Consider the following 21,527-nt stretch of genomic DNA (forward strand, 5'->3'; position numbering starts at 1 on the left):
GTTATGGTTATTATCACCAAATTGACTTAAGTATCCGATATCGGATCCGCATACAATGAACCACGTGTTGCATAATAAGGGAATCAAAGCTAAACGTGTATTAATGTGTGATTTTCGGCCAATGGTGGCCGGCCACGATTTGAGGCCGTCGACTTATGTTGACGACGCCGATTGGCCGGCGTCGCGGCGTCGCCTGCGCCGCGATTGGTCCGAGGTGGTGCGTGGTGCGCCGCCATTGGTCGCTGGCGTGACATTTATGTGCGCTGCCTTTCCGAACGCGCTTCATTGTCAAGCCTGCGCGGTGCCGAGCGAGTCTTGCGTGTGTTGTTTCGCTTTTTTTTTTTTTTTACGTCCGTCCTGCAGCGGAACTTTTCCAATTAAGCTTTCCAGTCACAATGAAGCGGGCGTGGGCTTTAGGACTGCTCATCGGGCTGTTGGCCTTCGGTGAGTGCTCTCAAGGCAACTTAGCCGCTATGCTAGGCTACATTAGCACTTGGGTTATCTTCTCGCAACTGCAGTTGCGCCGTTTATTATACTTTATATAAATCTCTTTTATTTGGTGCGCTGCTATATAGATCGCATTTATTGTCGCCACTTTGCGTCCTCTGATTTGTAACCTGGCTTTACCTGCATGTAACTTGATTTTTACAAATTTGCCTCCCCCTTTGAATTTGACAGCGCAAATGTGATTTTTGGGCTCCTCGTAACTGGAACAATTTGAATGCAGTACTTCTTGCGCGTGATCCATCGTGAACCCTAAACAGTTCTCACAAAGTAGGGTTTGTACTCAATGGGCGACTCTCCATCGATTTCAGCTGCTGTGAAGGCCGACGACGAAGTGGACGTGGACGGCACCGTGGACGAGGATCTGGGCAAAAGCCGGGACGGGTCCAAGACCGACGACGAAGTCGTTCAGAGGTTTGTGTGCCTGGGAAGAGAACATGCTTGCTATGTTGCACGACTGAATATCGTCAACTCACCACCCATGTGTGTCTCAACCCGTGTCTATTTGAACTTTAAGTCTCTTAAAATCAGAATTTAGTATACGAATGTTTTGCTCTAGCTATGTCAGTGTTTAGAGCACTGGTTTGGTAAACCAGGGGTTGTGGCTTCATGTCCCACTGGGGCCTCCGCTCCCTGAGAAGGGTTGCGTCTGGGTCAGGAAGGGCATCCGGCGTAAAAATTGTGCCAAACATATACGTGCGTTCATCTGAGATGACACGATGTGGCGCCCCCCCCCCCCCCAAGGGACAAGCCGAAAGAAACTTACTATGTCAGTTGACTTACAATGACAATCTCAGCAGTTAAATGTCGCTCCACTAGATGGCAGAAGGGTCTTAATTAACCTTTGTCCTCGAGAATCATATTTCATAACCCTTCGGAACAGATTTTGGGAGGGGGGGGAAATGCACCAGAAGTGTGAGGATGCTGCCGCGTAGCTTGACTTGGTGATGGAAGGATTATGATTTTATTTTTTTTTAAATGCTCATGTTGAATGACACATGAGTTGGTCACTTTGTGTACCTTTTATTAATCGATTCAATTTCTGCTCTGGAATTTTGTGTCATGACGTTTGTCACGCTGCTTTCTGCCAATAAAAGGCAAATTGTTGACAATTTAAAAGATGGCCGGCTGGGCCTTTTGACCGAGGTCGACGTGACCACGCGTCGTCTCGAAGTTTTGGAGAAATCCGCCGATCGACGTGTGCGTCGTCGCGATTGTGACGTCTCACCTGCTCAGTTTTCCCGCTGCAGGGAGGAGGAAGCCATCCAGCTGGATGGACTCAACGCAGCCCAAATCAAGGAACTGCGGGAAAAGTCCGAGAAGCACGTCTTTCAGGCCGAGGTCAACCGCATGATGAAGCTGATCATCAATTCCCTGTACAAGAACAAGGAAGTGAGCGAGGGTTTTCATATTTGCGGGGGGGGGGGGCTACGCAGGGTTAAGGGTTGCGACTAAAGGTGGCAATTTTGTGTTTCAGATCTTCCTCAGGGAGCTGATCTCCAACGCGTCGGACGCCCTGGATAAGATCCGCTTGTTGTCGCTCACCGACGACTCCGCGCTGGCCTCCAACGAGGAGCTGACCATCAAAATCAAAGTGCGTAGCGGCCGTCGGCGCCACCGACGCCGACCAAGTGAATCTCGAGCGAAAGGCGTCTTGTTTTCTCGCGCTGCAGTCGGACAAGGAGAAGAACATGCTCCACATCACGGACACGGGCATCGGCATGACCAAGGAGGAGCTGGTGAAGAACCTGGGCACCATCGCCAAGTCGGGCACCAGCGAGTTCCTCAACAAGATGACGGAGATGCAGTCGGAAGACCAGTCCACCTCGGAGCTGATCGGCCAGTTCGGCGTCGGCTTCTACTCGGCCTTCCTGGTGGCCGACAAGGTCGTCGTCACCTCCAAGCACAACAACGGCACGCAGCACATCTGGGAGTCGGACTCCAACCGCTTCTCCGTCATCGAGGACCCCCGCGGGGACACGCTGGGCCGCGGGACCACCATCACGTAGGTTCCGGCGCTCAACCCCTCACGCGATAACCGTATCTCTCCCCCGCCCCCGTGCAGAAAATCCACTTTTAAAATCCATCCTGCAGGCTGGTGATGAAAGAGGAGGCGTCGGACTACTTGGAGCTGGAGACCATCAAGAACCTCGTCAGGAAGTACTCGCAGTTCATCAACTTCCCCATTTACGTTTGGGCCAGCAAGGTGACTCTTTCCGCGCGTTCGTCGTGCCGTACGCCATAAAACTGACGCATCCAAAGCACCGACGGCGGCTTTTGTCACACTGACTGACAGCAGTAACAAAATGTGGCAAAAATAACTTTTTTTTTTTTTTTTTTTTTAAACATGCTTTGAAATGTATGATCTCATTTACACTTGTATTCAATTCAAATGAGTATTTTATTATTATTTATTTAAACAATGAAGAGTTCCTCGGTGTTAATTTCGTCAAAGGAACAAGAAATGTTGCATTTTTTGGCCTGTATCAATGCACGTTTCCCTATCATGATCTTGTGGTCTTTTTTTTTTTTTTTTTTTTTTTGTCTCAACTTAAGAGTTGAAATTGACTTTGTTGTCGTTGTCCACGTCAGACCGAGACCGTGGAGGAGCCCGTCGACGAAGACGCCGAGCCGACCGAGGAGCCGGACAAAGAAACCTCAGAGGACGAGGCTGAGGTGGAAGAAGAAGAGGAGGAAGAGGACAAGGATAAGCCCAAAACCAAAAAGGTTACCAAAAACTATATTGGGCGAAAGCTGGACCCTTTATTCATTACAATTTTTGTTCCCTTCTAAACCAGGTCGAGAAGACCGTGTGGGACTGGGAGCTGATGAACGACATCAAGCCCATCTGGCAGAGGCCGGCCAAGGAGGTTGAGGCCGACGAGTACAACGCTTTCTACAAGACCTTCTCCAAGGTGAGGAAAGCGGCGAGGAGTCCGGGACCCGGTGTGACGGTCTGAGCGCTCCCCCCCGTGCTGAAAAGTCTCCTTGTGATGCATCACGTAGCAGACGCTTACTGGGAAATCCCCCGGTCTCGTAGTTCCCCTTCTTCGACATGGAAAGGACCTGACATACGTTATATTCAAACCTTAAAAACAATATTGCTAAAAAGATACACTCGTATATGTACGGTCACAGTGTTCGTCTTTCTGAGACGTCCATAGCGAACTTGGAACACTCGGTGACAAGTTGAAGCACGGATGGGGATGTTTACAAAATATACGCACGCACGCACGTGCGTATTAATCACAAGGAGACTTTTCAGCACTCGGACCGTCACCGCGGCGCATCTCTGAAGTCGGCCTTTGCCAGGAGACTGTTTAAAAAAAAAAAAAAAAAAACCCCCGTCCCCTGCGCTCCCCGCAGGACAGCGACGACCCTCTGGCTCACATCCACTTCACGGCGGAGGGCGAGGTCACCTTCAAGTCCATCCTGTTCGTTCCCACCGCCGCCCCCCGCGGCCTCTTCGACGAGTACGGATCCAAGAAGAACGACTACATCAAGGTGAGAAGAGGGAAGCCCGCAAATGTAATAAACTCCCATATCGCGCCTCCCCAAAACTCACCAGCTACATGCAGCTGTAGCATTTTAATAGCTTTTTTTTTTTTTTTTTCATTTTGAATACAAAAATTGAAATCAGCATCTTAATACGGGATAATAATTGTGGTCACAGCTTTTCGTCAGGAGGGTTTTCATCACTGACGACTTCAACGACATGATGCCCAAATATCTCAACTTTGTCAAGGGTGTGGTGAGTACAGTTTATTTATTTTTTTTAATTTTGCAATATGAATTGCATTGACCCCCCCCCCCCCCCCCTCCAATTATCATCAGGTTGATTCTGATGACCTGCCTCTGAACGTGTCCCGAGAGACTCTCCAGCAGCACAAACTGCTTAAGGTGTGTTCAGCTCATTATTTTCACCCCCCCCCCCCCAAAAAAAAGTTTTGAGATTAGTCCACTAATACTCTGATATATGTGGCATTTTTTTTTTTAAATCATACGTACCATTGTAAAACATGGTAATAAATTAGAATAAGGTAAAAAGCATTTTATTTCAAAGAATTAAGTGAAACTTTTTTTTTTAAAAGCTTGCTTTGAATGCCAAATTATAAACATTTTTTTTAAATTCAGGAATATTGTTTAATGGCTGAGTTTCACTGTTTGAATTGAACTACTAAAAAAATTTCTGCCAGTCCAATTTATGAAATGCACTAGTCTGTGACATAAAATGCCCCGTTTTAGTGATCTGAACTGTGCATATTTAATTTTTATAAATCGTGTCTCATATAAACATGTACTTGAAATAGGGGAGGGGTTATGTACACTAAAAATACAGTGAAGCCTCAGTTCTTGACCACAATCCATTCCAGAAAACGCTTCGATAAGTAATTTGTTCGAAAACCGAATCGATGTTTCTCATTACAATAAACGAAAAAAGAAATAATGCGTTGCAAGCCTAAAAAATGTGGCTTTTTAAAGCATTTTTTTTTTAGTTTTTCCTGATACTAAACTGCATAGTAGAAATGCATGTATAGTTTAAATACTTTATATAATAAAATAATTTAAGAAATATATATATTTTTTTGCTTAAAATGTACACTTTAGTAGTAGGATAGGCTGGGAGTGCATTGCTGTATCTGTAGCGACTCGACCCCTGGCCTTGTAAACATTTTTTTTTTATTGACAAAAGTACAAGAATAACTAAACAAGCAACTTGCCTTCTTTGGAGCCGTGATTGGGGGTCCATACGGTCGTCCTCCATCAGAAGAAAAACAGTCACTACCGGGACACGTCTGCGTGATACACGATAGCAAAAGTGCGGTGTTTTTTTTTTTTTTTGGGACAATAACAAAACACGTTGTGGGTGGGTCAGCTGCTTGCGCCGGGTTTTTTCGGCCGTGTTTGAGTACCGATTTTCGTTCGAAAACAGACGTGAAAAAATCTCAATTTTCGTTTGAAAACGTGGACGTTGGAGAACCGAGGCTGTACTGTAGTCCATTTTTCTTATGTGGATGTTTGAAAAGTCACAGAAAGACATAAGCTCGTTTATCCCCCCCCCCCCCCTCCTGAAAAAAATCAGGTGATCCGCAAGAAGCTGGTGCGCAAAACTCTGGACATGATCAAGAAGATCGCCGAGGAGGAGTACAACGACAAGTTCTGGAAGGAGTTCGGCACCAACATCAAGCTGGGCGTCATCGAGGACCACTCCAACCGCACCCGTCTGGCCAAGCTGCTGCGTTTCAACACGTCCAACAGCGACACGGTGCTGGCCAGCCTGGAGCAGTACGTGGAGCGCATGAAGGAAAAGCAGGACAAGATCTACTTCATGGCCGGCACCAACAGGAAGGAGGTAAGAAGAAGAAGAAGAAGGAAAGACACGAGATCACGGGAACCACTGCTAATGTTTGCGTCCAGGCCGAGGCGTCTCCCTTCGTGGAGCGGCTGCTGAAGAAGGGCTACGAGGTCATCTACCTGACGGAGCCCGTGGACGAGTACTGCATCCAGGCGCTGCCCGAGTTCGACGGCAAGCGCTTCCAGAACGTGGCCAAGGAGGGCGTCAAGTTCGACGAGAGCGACAAAGCCAAAGAGAAGCGCGAGGAGCAGGAGAAGGAGTACGAACCGCTCACCACCTGGCTCAAGGACAAGGCGCTCAAGGACAAGGTCAAAAGAAAAAAAAAAAAATGGTTTTCCTCATCGCTTTTGTACGGCGGCGCAGTACTGAGACTGACCTGTGAGGGGCAGCGCGCGCCAAAGCATTGGAAAAATTCTGGCAATTTTTCACACGCTGTAACAGGAGTGGACAGACGCACTGGGGCTACTGTATTAGTTAAAAAGAAAAAAAATAGTAATAATGTACAAATGGGGTATAGCGTTGGGCTCGCAGTTCTGAGTACCCGGGTTCGATCCCGGCCCCGCCTGTGTGAAGTTTGCGTGTTCTCCCCGTGCCTGCGTGGGTTTTTTTTCTGGCCGCTCCGGTTTCCCCGCCACATCCCAAAAACGTGCGACATTCATCGGAGACTCTAAATTGCCCCTCGGCGTGATTGGTCGTTTGTCTCCATGTGCCCTGCGATCGGCTGGCGACCAGTTCAGGGTGCCCGTTGACAGCTGGGATAGGCTCCAGCACTCCCTGCGACCCTTGTGAGGATAAGTGGCTAAGAAAATCCATGTGCAGATGGGTGGGGGTGGATTTCTTGGATTATTTGTAATTCATTTACAACAAATTAATGCAATTTAAAAACATACAGCATATGTAATTTTTTTTTTTTTTATGTAGTGCATGTCTTATTTTTCAGATGTCTGCAACAATGATAATACAATTATTTATCCTGTAAATGAGTTGGATTAAAGGGAGTGGCCCAAAATTGGTGAAATTTGGCTCATACGCATGCTGACGGCGGTGTTTTAATTTATTTAAATTTTTTTTTTTTCTTATATGTGCGCATGCAGATCGAGAAGGCGGTCCTGTCCCAGAGGTTGACCAACTCACCCTGCGCGCTGGTGGCCAGCCAGTACGGCTGGTCGGGGAACATGGAGAGGATCATGAAGGCGCAGGCGTACCAGACGGGAAAAGACATTTCCACAAAGTGAGTTTGCAAAAAAAAAAAAAAATCATAAAAACGAGCGTGCGTCACCAACGTCGCTGCCTTTTGTTTGCAGTTACTACGCCAGCCAGAAGAAAACGTTGGAAATCAACCCCAAGCATCCCCTCATCAAGCAGATGCTCAAGCGCGTCAATGTAAGTGCCGGTGACTCAAAACTTTTGAGGTCGCCCTGAACAGGAAAATTGCAATTGAAGTCGTAAATTCCGGTCGTCCTCGGCTGACTCGATTTTAGTTGGCGAAATTCCCGGCCTGCAGAGCGCACCTGGTTACGAGCCTCACAGAGTTCATTTGGTACATGCAGAAGTCGAGATTTACAAAGGACGAGAGGACAGAGTTTAATGCTAGCGCTAGCACCGCGCTAACCCTGACAGGGCGGATTAATAAAGTCAAACTTCCGTGACATGCCAGTAATGCAGCAGCAACACGCTAACGGGGCCGGTAAGAGTCACTTCCTCGGCACATGTATTCCACCGGTCTCATTCTTACCTTTTTTTTTTTTTTTTTTTTTTTTTCCACTTGAGTGCCCCCTTGCGGCTGCAGAGTTAAAAATCATGGCTTGTAGGGCGGAAATGACGGTAGTTGAAATTTTGGGAAAAGTTGCCACCTGAATGATATTCACCACGTTTCTGCGGGCGCAGGACGACGCGGAGGACCTGACCGCGTCCGACCTGGCCACCGTCCTCTTCGAGACGGCCACCCTGCGCTCGGGCTACCAGCTGGCCGACACGAAGGCGTACGGCGACAGGATAGAACGCATGCTGAGGCTCAGCATGAACATACCGCTGGAGGAGCAGGTCAGCCGCATAAAAAGAAAAAAAAAAAAAAAAAATATGCATCAGCAAAATGGCCTTTATTAACTGTATTGGCTCATCCTTTGCGACTTGAGGTGGAAGAGGATCCCGAGGAAGAACCCGAAGAGGCGGCTGACGCGGAGGAAGCCGACGATACGGAAGAAGACGACGATACCGAGGAGGCTGGCGACGACGACGAGGACGAGGTCGTGGACCCGAAACCAGAAGCGGTTGGGAGGCGCCGCATTTGAGCGACGGGCCCCGCGTTGGCGCTCTGCTTGATTGTTTTGTTTTTGCTCGTAGGAAAAAATGGCCACCAAAATCGAGCTGTGAGAGGCCAGTTGAAGAGCACTTGGAACAACAAACTGGGGAGCAGCGAACGGCGCCCCCGTGTGGTTCACGTTGAACGGTTTTTTTTTTTTTTTTTTTTTTTTTTTTTAAGGAGTGCTTGGGGTGGGGTGGGTCTTTTTTTTTTTTTTTTTTTTTTTTTTTTTTTTTACACATTCCTCATGCCTGTAAATTTGTTAATATTTAACTGTGTTGATGGAAAGATATTGTCTCTTGAATAAATGTTACCTGGGAAAAGGAAATGTTTTTTTTTTTTTTTTTTTTTTAATTTAAAAACAGGCTTGCACCAAACACTTGCAAATGAAAGCAAGATTTGTGTAATTTTAAATATCCTATTGTGGCTGTCTCAATGAAAGCGGGAAAAGCATAAATCCATTTTTTTTTAAATACTGATGTGCAAAATATATTCAATTTAAATTGACCTCTATGGCTTTCAAAGAAGGAAAAAGGACAAATCAGATTTTGTGACTTGGTTTTATACTGATATGCAAAATATCTACAATGGATTTAGTCTGCACACCTTTTGATGAAACGAGTTTCTGTCATACAAATTTTATGAATGTAAAAACTCCTTTTGGTTACCCATCAGTTGCATAAAAAATGAGTTTCAAAAGTGCCTTGATAACGTGACTTTGGAATTGACCAATCACATTGAAAGTCATGCTCCCTGTCAAAATTCTACAGATGATTTCATAAATGTGTTCCTTATTCGAGGCGAAATGTCGGACCGGACGGAAACACGACCACTATAACGACCGCACATAATTCTTCACTTTTTCGTTCCATGAAGAAGAGGAAGACTGTAATGTCGTTCCGCGTACGCAATCATTGGATGGGGGGTTGCCATGGAAACCTGGGTCACATGCGTGGGTTTCCTGTGCGGCCATCATCATCATCATCATGATCAGAGGAAGAGGATGGTGACGATGATGCTGGGAGCCAAGAGGCGTTTTCACCTGCAAAAGGCGCATCTTTGACATCCAGGTGTCATTTTTTTTTTTTCATTTTATTTTAAACCCCCCCCCCCAACGTTCGTTTGTTCTCCTTCCCCCCCCCCCCCCCCCCCCCCCCCCGAGCAGGCAGGCAGGCAGGCCGGCCGGGCAGGAATGAGTATCGAAATCCCCGCGGGCCTGACGGAGCTGTTGCAGCGCTTTACCGTGGAAGTGCTGCGGAACCAGCCGGGGGACCTGCTCGATTTCGCCCTGCAGTACTTCAGCCGCCTCCACGAGCGTCGCGACGGCCGCCGGGATCGGGATGAGGACGAGGACGACGGGGAGCAGCCGCCGCCGCCGCCGTCGCACGGACAACCGAGAGGCGGCGGGGGCGGCACCGGCACCGGCACCGGAAAGGCGGTCAATTTCCTCGACGAGGCCGTGCACATCGACTCCGAGAACGGAGAAGACGACGACGACGACGACGATGACGACGACGAAGATTTTCAAGGTACGCGCCGGAATGCTCGGAACGGTCGCTGCGCCAAGTGTGCGATCCATTTTGCGAAAACGCGTCAAGTGGAATCGTCCGAACGGAGCAAAATGTTGCATTTGTCCTTCCTGTGGGGTTAGTGTGGAGGGGGGGGGGGGTCATGTTGCAAAAAGAAAAGGAACAAGCAAAAAAAAAATGGGGGTGGGGGGGGGGTTGCCTGCACAATGATGCGGCACGCGACAGCTGACTTGTGCAAAAATGATGCGTCGATGTTGGGATTGTGCTCGTGTTTGCAGCTCATTGCGAATGCGACGAGGTGGCGGAAGTAGCATAGCATCCTTAGCTCGTTGGACAATCCTCATGGGCTGCTGCTGCTGCTGCTGCATTCGTTCCCCACTAAATGCGCTCCAACACATTAGAAGAATTATTATTTTGTGGGGCCAATATTAACATTTCGCTTTGGGGGTATTTTTTGTCGATATTGTTTGATTGTTTGGTTGCTATTTTACATTTGTCCTGTTGTGCTGCACGGCCTCGCAGAAGGTCGACAATCTGCATGCCTTTGTGCTTGGAACAGTTTTGCTCTGGAGTTTGAAATAGTCGCCCGTCTTATTTTGCAATCTTTGAATGATTATGACAAAAAATGGACACTGGGGACTCCGATGTGAAAACCGCAGCAGAACAATCGTGAGACAGTGTGGCCATTTGCACACAAGTAGCATTGCAGCAGAAAAGGGGCTGGACGGGATGATGTTGGGAAATGAGCAAGGCACTAGCGGTGCACTGGGATTCCCTTTTTAGTGTCTGAACAGCTGTCTGTGTTGTTGTTGTCGTCGGTGATCCCAGCACAAGCAGTCCAAGTCCACCTTGTGCGTCTGGAGCTCGTCGTGCTGGCGTACAGAGGAAGGGGGGGGGCCGGGGGGCAGCCCTGGGGGACGCCGCCCAAACCTATACGTTGTGTATATAGAGCTCGTGCACCTACGTCACCGAAGTCACGTGACTGGCCATATTGACAGTCAAACAAAGCATTGTTGCAAGTTAATTCCGTCGCGATGTCGTAGCACGACTTGTTCGATGCTGTTCAACATTTCGAAGGTGATAAACAAAAGTAGGCGGAAAAATGACAGACACTTGGCATAGAGGACCCATATTTAATGCCCAGGTCGAGGTTTTTCGCCGATAAGAAAGTGGACCGTTAACCCGCTTGCGCTTGTCTTAGCGAACTTGATCTGGTGAGGAAGTCACGGAAGAGTTTGAAAGCGTAGAAAAGTCTGGACGCGTACGAAGACTTCCTTGCTGGATCTGTTCTCAATCAGGAATAAAGCCCACATAGTGATGGAGCCACTCCCATTTTTTCAATACTAATACCAATATTTCAATAAATGAGCCCGCATTCATTACGTATGATTGAAAGTCGGCTCAACCGTCCACGAAGCGTGTTGCGGCCACACGTTAAACTTTGGTAAACTCCGTGACAGATGTTTTTTTTTTTTTCTTTTCTTTTTTTTTTTAAAAATATGCATTGTTCTCAAATGAGTCCAATGTGTATTTAAAAGTATGAAAATAAACCACTGGGACAGGCTTCAGCCACCGTACACAGAGGCGTGTTGCAGCCACACGTTTACCTACGTAAACCTCACTGTGACCGATGGTTTATTTTCTTTTTTTTTAAATACCCATTGGACTAATTTGAGAACAATGCATATTAGAGAAGAAAAAGTCTGCCGAAGTTTAACGTGCGGCCGCAACACGCTTCCGTGTACGTTGGAGCCGACTCCCTGTGTTTTTTTTTTTTAACGGGTTGTTCTCAAATGACCCAGTTTGGCGTTATAAATACTTCTTGGGAATTTGAGATTGAGAAAAATAATTCTTGCCCGAAGTGAAGTGATGGCTACACAGTCGTGTGTGTATTTTGGTCGGGCACCATCCGACGCTGGTGTTCCACAGAAGGAGCTCTTTGAATATGTGTCTCGTCTGTTGTGATAGGCAACGGCACAACAGGCCTCGGGCATTGTGAATATTCTGCTCCGGCTCTTTTTGACCTGCAATATGGCGGCGTGAAAACGGCAACGTCACGTGCACGAGCTCTACATATACTGTATAGCCATCCCACGGTATAAAAGCAGGTTTTTTTTCCAACGTTATTTTGGACTAAAGCTGAGCCACAGGCTCCGAATATTCAAAGCAGGTGTGAATATGATGCATTATCTGGTTCTCCAAGCGCGCATGAAAAATCACTTTGTCAATCGTCGTCGTCGTGCGCGTTTTTGTCATTCAAATGCGATCGCACGCTTGAAAGCGCGGCGGCCTCGTTGAGCTCCCGCTCGGCTGGCTGAGTAATGCAAATGAGGTCCGGCGTTGCTACCGACGTCATTTCGCCCCAGATTGACCTGAACGTGTCTTTTGTTTGTCTTTTTCCAGCGCCGATCATAAACAGATTCATCAGAAGAGCGTCAGGTGAGTTCAAGTCTGTGGGGATTTGTTCCCCGTTTCCAACACAACAAGTGCAAAACATGGCCGACTATTTCATTTACGCATCGCGAGTCTTCCATCCGAGGAATTTGGGTGTTGTCCGATTTTGAGCCGCAACCTCAGCGATCGATCAAGTTCGATCCGACATCGTCCGTCGCAACCTCAGCGAGGAAATTGAAAATTCCGGATACGAAATGCAAAAATAGGCGCTGGACTCGCAGCTCTCAAATTCCACCGAACGTAAACATCCCGCATCTTGGTTTGAAAGTGGCCCGATAAGAGCTGCTCTCCCATTGGAGCGTCTTCCCGGCATCCCATTGGCTAGGAGAGACGTCCATCTTTACCCATGATGCTTTTCGATTCCCTCGGACACTCAAGCGTCACCACATGCTAGCGCTTTCACAAACTGTCACACGCTAAGTCTAACTTTTTCCTTTGTTTTTTGCGACTTTATTCATCTTTCTTTACTAAAAGCCCCGGGAAACTTGAGTGGAATTAAGTTGTGAGCGCGAGCACGTTCGCTCGTATGTATGTTTTCTCTCGGCTGTCAAATGTTTACCTCCTCCTTTGTCCCCCACGATTCCTTTCGCATTGTCGCCCAATGTCAAAGGTCAATGAACATCATTTTTATTATTCTTTGTATTATGTACTAAGTTTATTTTTGGTGGGGAGGCTCTTGGAACAGATTGGCCTATTTACATGTAAAATGCGCTTCTACTTACAGAACAATCAGGTTACAAATCGACTTCCGGACCTTTGCGTCAATCAAATGGCCCTTGTGCTTCTCCTTTTGATGTGCCGGCCTTAGTTAACCGGCGGCAGTGTGAGACTGATGTTTCTTACAGTACCTTGGCTCATCAGTACGGCGCTAATATGAGTCTGATTTGACAGCAATTGCGTGACCACTTTAGAGCGCCTCGTTGTTGTGGTGCACAAAAGCCCTGCGATGACTTGACCTGAGCCATATTTATGATTACAAAAAGTCCAAATAAATTGCCCTTTGAACACTTTTGTCCACAATCAAGCTTGAATTTTGGCCCTCGAATGGTTTTGAGCTTTTTGTGTGGCGCTGCACTTTACCGACGCGTTGCTTCTTCTTTTAATGTTTGTGGTGTTCAGTGTGCGCCGAAGCCTTCAATCCGGATGAAGATGACGAGGATAAAGAGCCGAGGGTAATCATCATCATCATCATCGCTTCATAACATACCGTAATTCCCGGCCTACAGAGCGCACCTGGTTATAAACCTCACCGAGTACATTTGTAACGGAAATACCGTTTGGTACATACGTACGCCGCACCCGTGCGAAAGCTGCAAGTGCCCACGTTGAAACATGAGCTATTTACAAAGAGCTAAAGCTAAACAGGGCCGGTTAAAATAAAACTTACCGGTAAATTTCACTGAGACACGCCAGTAACGCAGAAGCAACACGCTAACGCTAGCGCAGCGCTAACAGGGCCGGTAAAAATCCCTTCCTCCGCACATATATTCCACCATTCTCATTTTTACCTTTTCCGCACGAGTGCCCCCTTGCGGCCGTTAGAAAAAAAATGCACAAAAAGTCGCGGCTTGTAGGCCAGAAATGACGGTAAATCCTTTTTCGCCGTTTTCGTTCTTCTTTTTGATTGTCACGTATGTCCCTAACGCGAAGGCACAGGTCGCCCACCCCAAAACGGACGAGCAGCGACAGCGATTGCAGCAAGCGTGTCGGGACATTCTCCTTTTCAAGAATTTGGATCCCGTGAGTACATTTTTACTCTATAAAAATGCAAACTAACAGTTGAGGCTGTCCCGCATCTGGAGAGGTTCACAGTCAAAACTGATCTGGTAACGTGACAAAGACTCGGCAAATCCTGGACCGAACACGACTGCCGAATTGGGCCGGGAACAAGTTTGGCCCGGGCCGACCGATCAGATGACGGCACGGCGTTCTGCCCCCCAGTGAGGATCAATTTGAAATGGCAGTAGTTGAAGTTGAGCTCACTGAGTGGAGAAGCCGGAATCTGATTGGGCCAAGCAAAAACACGTTCGACGATTCGACCGGTTCACCGAATTGAAATTTGGAATCGCAGCTTGGCAAACGTCTCCGTGCGCTTCTGAAAGTGATTCGGCCTCACCGCTAAATTAGAGTCGTCTGTCCCCCTCCCAGGAAGAGATGTCACAAGTGCTGGACGCCATGTTTGAGAAGTTCTGCACCCAAGGGGAACGCGTCATCGACCAGGATGACGACGGCGACAACTTTTACGTGATTGAGAGGTAAAAACGAAGCCTGCACTCCGTGCGCGGCTGGACATTTCCCAGAAATGGGAAACTGTGACGGCGACCTGTCCCGTTTATCCTTTGGGATGCGTTCCAGAATCACCCGCGTTAGCTGAAAGTCCGCGATAAGAGACCAGATAACCCCCCCCCCCACACCTTTTTTTTTTTTTCTTTTTTTTTTACAAAAATAAAAATTTTTTTTGCCTCTCCTGCAGGCTTTAAACACGATCTTTTTTAGGCCCCAATTTCCAGGTTATCATAAAACATCACTTTGAGGAAAAGACTCCAAATAAGAGCAAAGGCAGGATGCTTAAAAAAAAAAAAATGTTCAGCCAAATCGTTTAACGTCTTCAAAAGAAATTCCACTAACTTAATGCTAACACGACGGGAAATTAGCGTAGCTATCACTCTCATCCAAGACCTTCACACGACGACTACTTTACCACACATGGAGCAGCAACACAAACAAACAATACTAACAGGAGTATAAACATTTTCGTTCATAATTTTACCCATCTGACGTGCATTTAAAATTATTAATACATGTTTTTTTTTTTTTTGTGAGAGGCAAAGTGTATTTGCTTCAAGCTTTTTGTCACTCCCATGTGCTGTTTACCGTAAAATGAAGCTCAAGAAAATTCAATGTTGCACGATTAAATATCAAAATGCGGCCTTAATGTGCGAAACAACGTAGACAAACTTACGGAAATTAGCATCCATCCGCAATTGCCAACAGTTCAGTAGGGGACCTTCTCGGACTCTTCTTCTTGCTTTTAATTATGCTGCATCTCTTCCACGAGAGCTCAGTACTGCCCGGCATGTTGTGGCCCAACTTGGTACTACACAGGAGTGAAAAATATACTGTTAATAGACATCCATACGTTTTCTCAGCCGCTTATACTCACAAGGGTCGCCGTGGAGTGCTGGCAACGGGCGGGAGGCGGGGTACACCCTGAACTGGTCACCAGCCAATCGCAGGCCACATTGAGACAAACAGCCACACTCACAATCACACCTAGGGGCAATTTAGAGAGTCCAATTAACGTTGCGTGTTTTTGGGATGTGGGAGGAAACCGGAGTGCCCACCCGGAGGAAAACCACGCAGGGACGGGGAGAACATGCAAACTCCAAACAGGCCGGGCCGGGCCGGGATTTGAACCACGGTCCTCAGAACTGTGAGGCCGACGCTTTACCAGCTGATCCACCGTGCCGCCCTGCTGTTAATAAACATTCTCCCCCCAAAAAAAATGTTTAGGAGTCACTAACGATAAACCGCAATATTTTGTCCTCGTCTGATCTTTTTTTTCCTCTTCAGGGGGACCTACAACGTTTTCGTCCGGGCGGACGGTGCCGAGAAGCTGGTGGGTTGCTACGACGACCGCGGCAGCTTCGGCGAACTGGCGCTGATGTACAACACGCCCAGGGCGGCCACCATCGTCGCCACCTCGCCCGGAGCCCTCTGGTGCCTGGTGAGGTCGCTCCGCCCACCCGTTTCGTTTGTCCGTCGACTCGGCTCGGGACTTGTGAACCCGCAACCGGTCGCCAGCCGATCGCAGGGCACATCGAGACAAACGACCGCGGAGTGCCCCGGAGAAAAGGGATTTGAACCCTCGTCCTCAGAACTTCTTTGATCCCCCCCCCCCAAGGATCGTCTGACGTTCCGGAGGATCATCGTGAAGAACAACGCCAAGAAGAGGAAGCTGTACGAGGCCTTCATCGAAACGCTGCCGCTGCTCACGTCGCTGGAGGTCAGCGACGCCGTCTGCGGCGCCGGCACGCTCGCGGGCGCACCTCAAGGATCTGTTTTGTGCCATCCGCAGCTTTCCGAGAGGATGAAGGTGGTGGACGTCATATCGACGAAGACGTACCGCGACTCGCAGCAGATTATTGCGCAGGTGACATTCAGTGCGTCGGCGTACAAATATGTCTTGTGATTCATTTAGCATATCTTCAAATTGCTCCGTTAAAATGTATCCATTCCCATTTTTAATGTACTTTTAACCATTCATACGTGAGGAAAAATTGTGGTTTTATCTGCGATTGGCTGGCAACCGGTTCACGGTGTACCCCGCCGTCGGCAGCTTGGATAGGCTCCAGCACTCCCCGCGACCCTTGTGCGGATGAGCGGCTAAGAAGATGAATGTAGTTTATTGTAATAAAGAAAATCCATCCATTTTACATTAGCAGTTGACATTTTTTTTTTGTAATCGAATCAGTGATTAATTCACGATGAGAATGACTCGCTGACGGATCCTGGATGCGAAATTAGGGAGTAATAAAATGTTTTTAATTACTTTATTCATACGAGGGGTTGCGTCAGGAGTAAAAACTGTGAGATGTCACGCAGGGGCGACCCCTAACGGGACAAGCCGAAAGAAACTTGCTATTCATAGTTAAACTGCACATAAACCTCAAATTAAGATGCCTACAAAGTATAAAACACAGCAAAACCTTGACAATGAAATTGCATACAGAGGATATGATCTTAAAAAAAAAAAAAAAAAAGCACCAGAAGACACTCACGTATTATCTACTGACAACCCAGACTAAACTTGACTCCTCCCCAACATACAAAGCTTGTCTCTCGGTCGGGATGGATCACTTCAACAGATTTCCTTGGACCAACTACTGGAAAGTACCACTTGACTATTTAGACGGGGCTCTGGTGCCATCTTGTGGCCCATTTCGGAATGAGCATTAAAAAAAAAAACTACGGTTAGGTAATATGATAACGTGGTGGGAATCGGTTTCATTGGCTTTCACGTCGTATGTGAATAGTCAACTACAAAGACTGCATATTACTTTGGCGTTAAAATTGACATCTTCATCACTCACAACTTGAGGTATGAATGAGAAATATGACCAATGACAATTTATTTCAGGAAATGGCGACCGTTTTTTTTAAGATTCCGACTTTTTATTGTCATTGAATTGAATTGTTATTGAACATGAGGGAGGGGGTAAAAAAAAAAAAATGTATTACCATGACCTTGTTTTGTTGCCAGGGGGACTTGGCGGATTGTTTCTACATTGTGGAGTCGGGGCAAGTTCGCATCACCATCAAGAGAAGCCGGGTAAGGTCGACCGAGAGGGGGCGGGAATCACTACACCTCAAAGACACGTGCGCAAGCGTCGTATTATTACTGGAATATGTCAAAAACAACAACAACTTTATCAGAAGAATCAAATCACGTTTTTGTTTTTTTTTTAAACAACAGGTATATTGTTACACAAATAACGTCCTATTTTTTCCCTAGACATAAAGGGGATATATAAGGGGATATATATATATATATATTTTTTTTTTTTTTTAAACGTATGCATGCAGAAAAAAAGACAGAATATGACCCTGATCAAAATGCATTTTTCAAGTGTTTTCCCCTTTTAGCACATCATAATATCACACTTTTATTTCAGGAAATGGCGACCGTTTTTTTTAAGATTCCGACTTTTTATTGTGGCAGACTGTTTAAAATTCGACTCATTTTTGCAAAATTGTTTTTCGTATTCTTGTGACGCTTTTCTGGACGAAAGAGACGACTTTTCAGCTCTCGCTTACACGTCGTCGGCATCGTTGGCGAAGTCGCTTTTTGAAAATGTTTTTTTTTTAAAAAAAAAACAAGTCCAGGTGGCAGATTCTACACAGACATGAAAATGAAGCACAATTTTTTTATCGAGAACGCTGAGATGGCCGATGATGCGTCGATGCTAACGACACTAGTTGCCATTCTATTGGGGGGGTCCTCGGCTTCAAATTTCTCGCGTTTTCGACATCATTGGCCAACTAAAAAGGATTCCGATTGCGGGAAAAAGAGTCCCCCCCCCCCCCCCATGTCGTTCTCCGGTGCCGAAAGGTTTGCCAATGCTTCTGTTTGCCGCGTGTTCGTCGTCGTTTTCCAGACGAAAAAGGAGCCGGACGACGAGGAAGTGGAAATCGCCAGGTGCGCCCGGGGGCAATATTTCGGGGAGTTGGCGCTGGTCACGAACAAGCCCAGAGCCGCGTCCGCCTACGCCGTGGGGAGCGTCAAATGTTTGGGTAAAAAAACCTCACCCGGATCACTTCATTATTATTATTATTTTTATTTTTTTTTGCGCTCTTTAGAAGAGCATCAAGTTGTGAGCGTGAACGCTAACGAAATCATTTTGCGGGGTTTGAGCTCCGACGACGCACAGATGTGCGCTTCGCATAAATGTGATGATCAAATTTGAACTTGTTTTAATAACAAATACAAGACGTGCATTTTGTGTAGTCGTGTCTCCTTGTTGCATGTTGAGATTGACACAAAATTTCATCCGGGAGTGACAATAATAATAAGGACTTTTTTTTTCCCCCTTTTTTTTGAATAACGTGAACTACGATGCCCCTCGCAACGTAGTTCACGTCCATTTTCCAAGCTGCTTATCCTCACGAGGGTGGCGGGACCACTGGAACCTATCACAGCTAACGTTGGGCGTGTTTTTCTATTTCTATTTTGCAACTGAGTGCTATTTTGCTTTATTTAAAAAAAAAAAAAAAAAATCAATGGTGCATCTTTTTTGGGGAGAGGGGGCTGGAACAGATTAATGGTAATTTCATTCATTTCAATGGGGCACATTGATTTCATTTGGTCCGTGTCACGGAGCAAATTCAAACCAAAAATCGGCACATGAGGTTTTCAAAATAGAGCCCGGGGGCCATTTGCGGCTCGACGTCCAATTTTTGGTGGCCGGCGGCATATACAGATGTAATATTTCTGTGTGTGTGTGTGTGTGTGTGTGTAGGTTGGGTGGGGGAGGTTTTGACGCCGCCGACAATTTCTAGAAATCTGATTAGTAATAATTTGGTTTTATAACTGCTGTGACTGGCTTACGACAGATTCAAAATATTGTGGTGCCCTTGCGTGCCTTTCGCCCCACATTAGCCGGCCAGCGCTCCGGCAACCCTTTTGAGGATAAGCGGCGAGGAAAATGAATGGATGGATTTGTTCAGGGCAGGGGCAGAACTATTTGTCATGGGATGCAGGGAAGCGGGCCGCCCCAAAAATCCCAAAGCTTTGGTCGGCACTGAGCGTCTCCTTTTTGTCGTCCTGGTCAGTGATGGACGTCAAAGCCTTCGAGCGACTTCTGGGCCCCTGCATGGACATCATGAAAAGGAACATTGCCAATTATGAGGAGCAGCTCCTGGCGTTGTTCGGAAGCGGCGCCGAGATGGAGAAGCGCTGCGCCTGAGAGCCTCAGCCCGGACGGAAAACAGAAAAAAAAAACAAACAAAACCACGGAACAGCTTTTCTTACAGGACGATCGTGACCGCACTTTGGTGTTTTGCAGAGTTGCTTGGAGATCCTTTTTCCATTCAGTCGCCCTTGACGTGTACATTCGAGTACTGAAAAAACAAAAAACAAAAACGGGATGTACCTGATTGGCATTTTTACAGAATACTTCTTTTCTTTTGCAAAACGGCTTTTGAAGGCTTACCAAGGCAGCGTTGTGCCATTTCATAGCAAGTCCGATTCATCACTTAAGTTGCCCTAATATCGATAGTCATGCGCCGCCATCTTTCATGCATTTGTTGTTTTTTGGTGCAATAAAAGTAAAACTTTTTTTTTGTGGGTGTGTCAGTGAAGCTTTTTTTTTTTTTTTTTTAAAATAATTTTGCTTCTGTCTACCTCGACCAACAACAAAAATGTTTGTCAACATGACCGCCAACGAACAGAAAGTGAAAGTTTGAAGTCATCCGAACGTCGTCAGCTCAAAATAGGAAAAAGCAAATTTTGAAATCATTTTTTTTTTCCTGTCCCCGTGTGCAGGTGCAGTAAAACCGTTTTCTTGAACACAAACACGCTCCACTAAGCCCCGATGATGACTGTATGTTTCACTTCTCATGTCAATAAAAAAACCCAAACTTTTGTATTTCATTGTTTCGTGTGGTTTCCGAGCCCGTTCGAAGCTCAAAACAAAACTTTGGAAACTTTGTGATTTGGGGACAAAAATTGAATTTGTGTAAAGAGGTTTTTTTTTTTTTTTTTTGTCAAATATTGTCAACAACACACAATTGCAAAATATGGCACGTAAAACGGTGAGCCGACAATTGTCGCGATTGAGGAATATAAAGTCGACGAAAACCCTCGAAAAAAAAAAAGATAATTAGCGGGATTATTCTATTTAGGATGTTGCTGAAAAACAACGTTTCGAGGTTACTAATGGCAGCAACTGGAGAGAAAGGTAGAGAAATCGCTTGGGGGGGGGTGTATCAAAGTATTTTCAAGATAATCTACTTTTTAATATCTGACAAGAACTACAATAAAAAGGTGCAAAACCTGACCAAACAAATATCGCCAACAATATGAAAAAATATTGCAAAATTGTGCAGAAAAACACATTAAAAAATCACAAAAAAAAACCAAAAATGACCAACCTGAAAAAGAACTGACGGCAATCGTGTACATCTTGGACAAAATCTGATTAAATATGGGGGGAAAATATGACATCAATAAAAGAAAAAATTGAAAGGAATCAAGCAAAGAAAGAAAAAGGTCTGATGACAAATCAGGGAAAATAGCAACAAAAATGCACAAAACTTGGCCACAAAAATATGGAAAAAACCCAAAGACACCTAAAAAAAAATTTTTTTTTAATTGGAGAAAAATTTAATCAAAGGACAAAATCTGAGAAAAAAATGACAAATATCTGCACCCACCAACCCCCCCCCCCCCACCTCCCTAAAAAACATAATAAATTGGACAAACCTGCCAAAACTCAAAAGGTGGTGATGGTCACGTGACAGGAGCCCAGTTGCTCTTTTCGCTTCATACTCGCTACTTTTTCATTTTTAGATTGAAGGTCTTCTGCGTTCTTTCCTACAATCCGACCAAGAAGTTCATTCATACATATTTTTTTTGCGTTGAACTCGTACTTCTTGCAAGTCCGTATGTATTTGCATCTCTTAACCAGTGATTGGATACGCTCTAAAGTCGTGTACTGTACTTGCAAAATTGCTGATTAAAATTAAAAACAAGCGACTGGTTCTTGTTCGTGTTATTTCCAGTCAGCTGTTTGGGGGCGGTAACAGGCGTGGACTTCCATCCAATCACACGTCGGTCAACAAATCCCGACCCGCCCTTCACGTTTTTTTCTCCCCAACCGCA

General features: G+C 46.2%; 1 protein-coding gene across 2 annotated transcripts; it reads left to right on the plus strand.

Moving 5' to 3' along the window:
- Positions 1-267: 267 nt before the first annotated feature.
- On the plus strand, positions 268-20,021 carry LOC133502347 (endoplasmin). 2 transcript variants are annotated; one of them, XM_061823033.1, is made up of 28 exons: positions 268-444; positions 816-918; positions 1,755-1,896; positions 1,982-2,098; positions 2,178-2,509; positions 2,599-2,710; positions 3,097-3,231; positions 3,303-3,419; positions 3,871-4,008; positions 4,178-4,255; positions 4,339-4,404; positions 5,588-5,857; positions 5,923-6,168; positions 6,955-7,091; positions 7,165-7,243; positions 7,748-7,903; positions 7,996-8,106; positions 9,340-9,691; positions 12,095-12,130; positions 13,265-13,317; positions 13,796-13,885; positions 14,294-14,400; positions 15,719-15,872; positions 16,050-16,151; positions 16,224-16,298; positions 17,409-17,477; positions 18,304-18,439; positions 19,478-20,021. In XM_061823033.1, exons 1-28 carry the CDS (start codon positions 396-398, stop codon positions 19,609-19,611), a joined length of 3,696 nt encoding a protein of 1,231 aa, XP_061679017.1. In that variant the 5' UTR covers positions 268-395; the 3' UTR covers positions 19,612-20,021. The 2 variants fall into 2 exon arrangements, with proteins under 2 accessions (XP_061679017.1, XP_061679016.1); XM_061823032.1 differs by lacking the exons at positions 268-444; positions 816-918; positions 1,755-1,896; ... (12 more) ...; positions 7,748-7,903; positions 7,996-8,106 and adding an exon at positions 8,865-9,232 and having other exon boundaries at positions 9,328-9,691.
- The last annotated feature ends 1,506 nt before the right edge of the window (positions 20,022-21,527 follow it).

This window comes from Syngnathoides biaculeatus, chromosome 6 (assembly GCF_019802595.1).
Source record: "Syngnathoides biaculeatus isolate LvHL_M chromosome 6, ASM1980259v1, whole genome shotgun sequence".
Classification (NCBI taxonomy): Eukaryota; Metazoa; Chordata; class Actinopteri; order Syngnathiformes; family Syngnathidae; genus Syngnathoides; species Syngnathoides biaculeatus.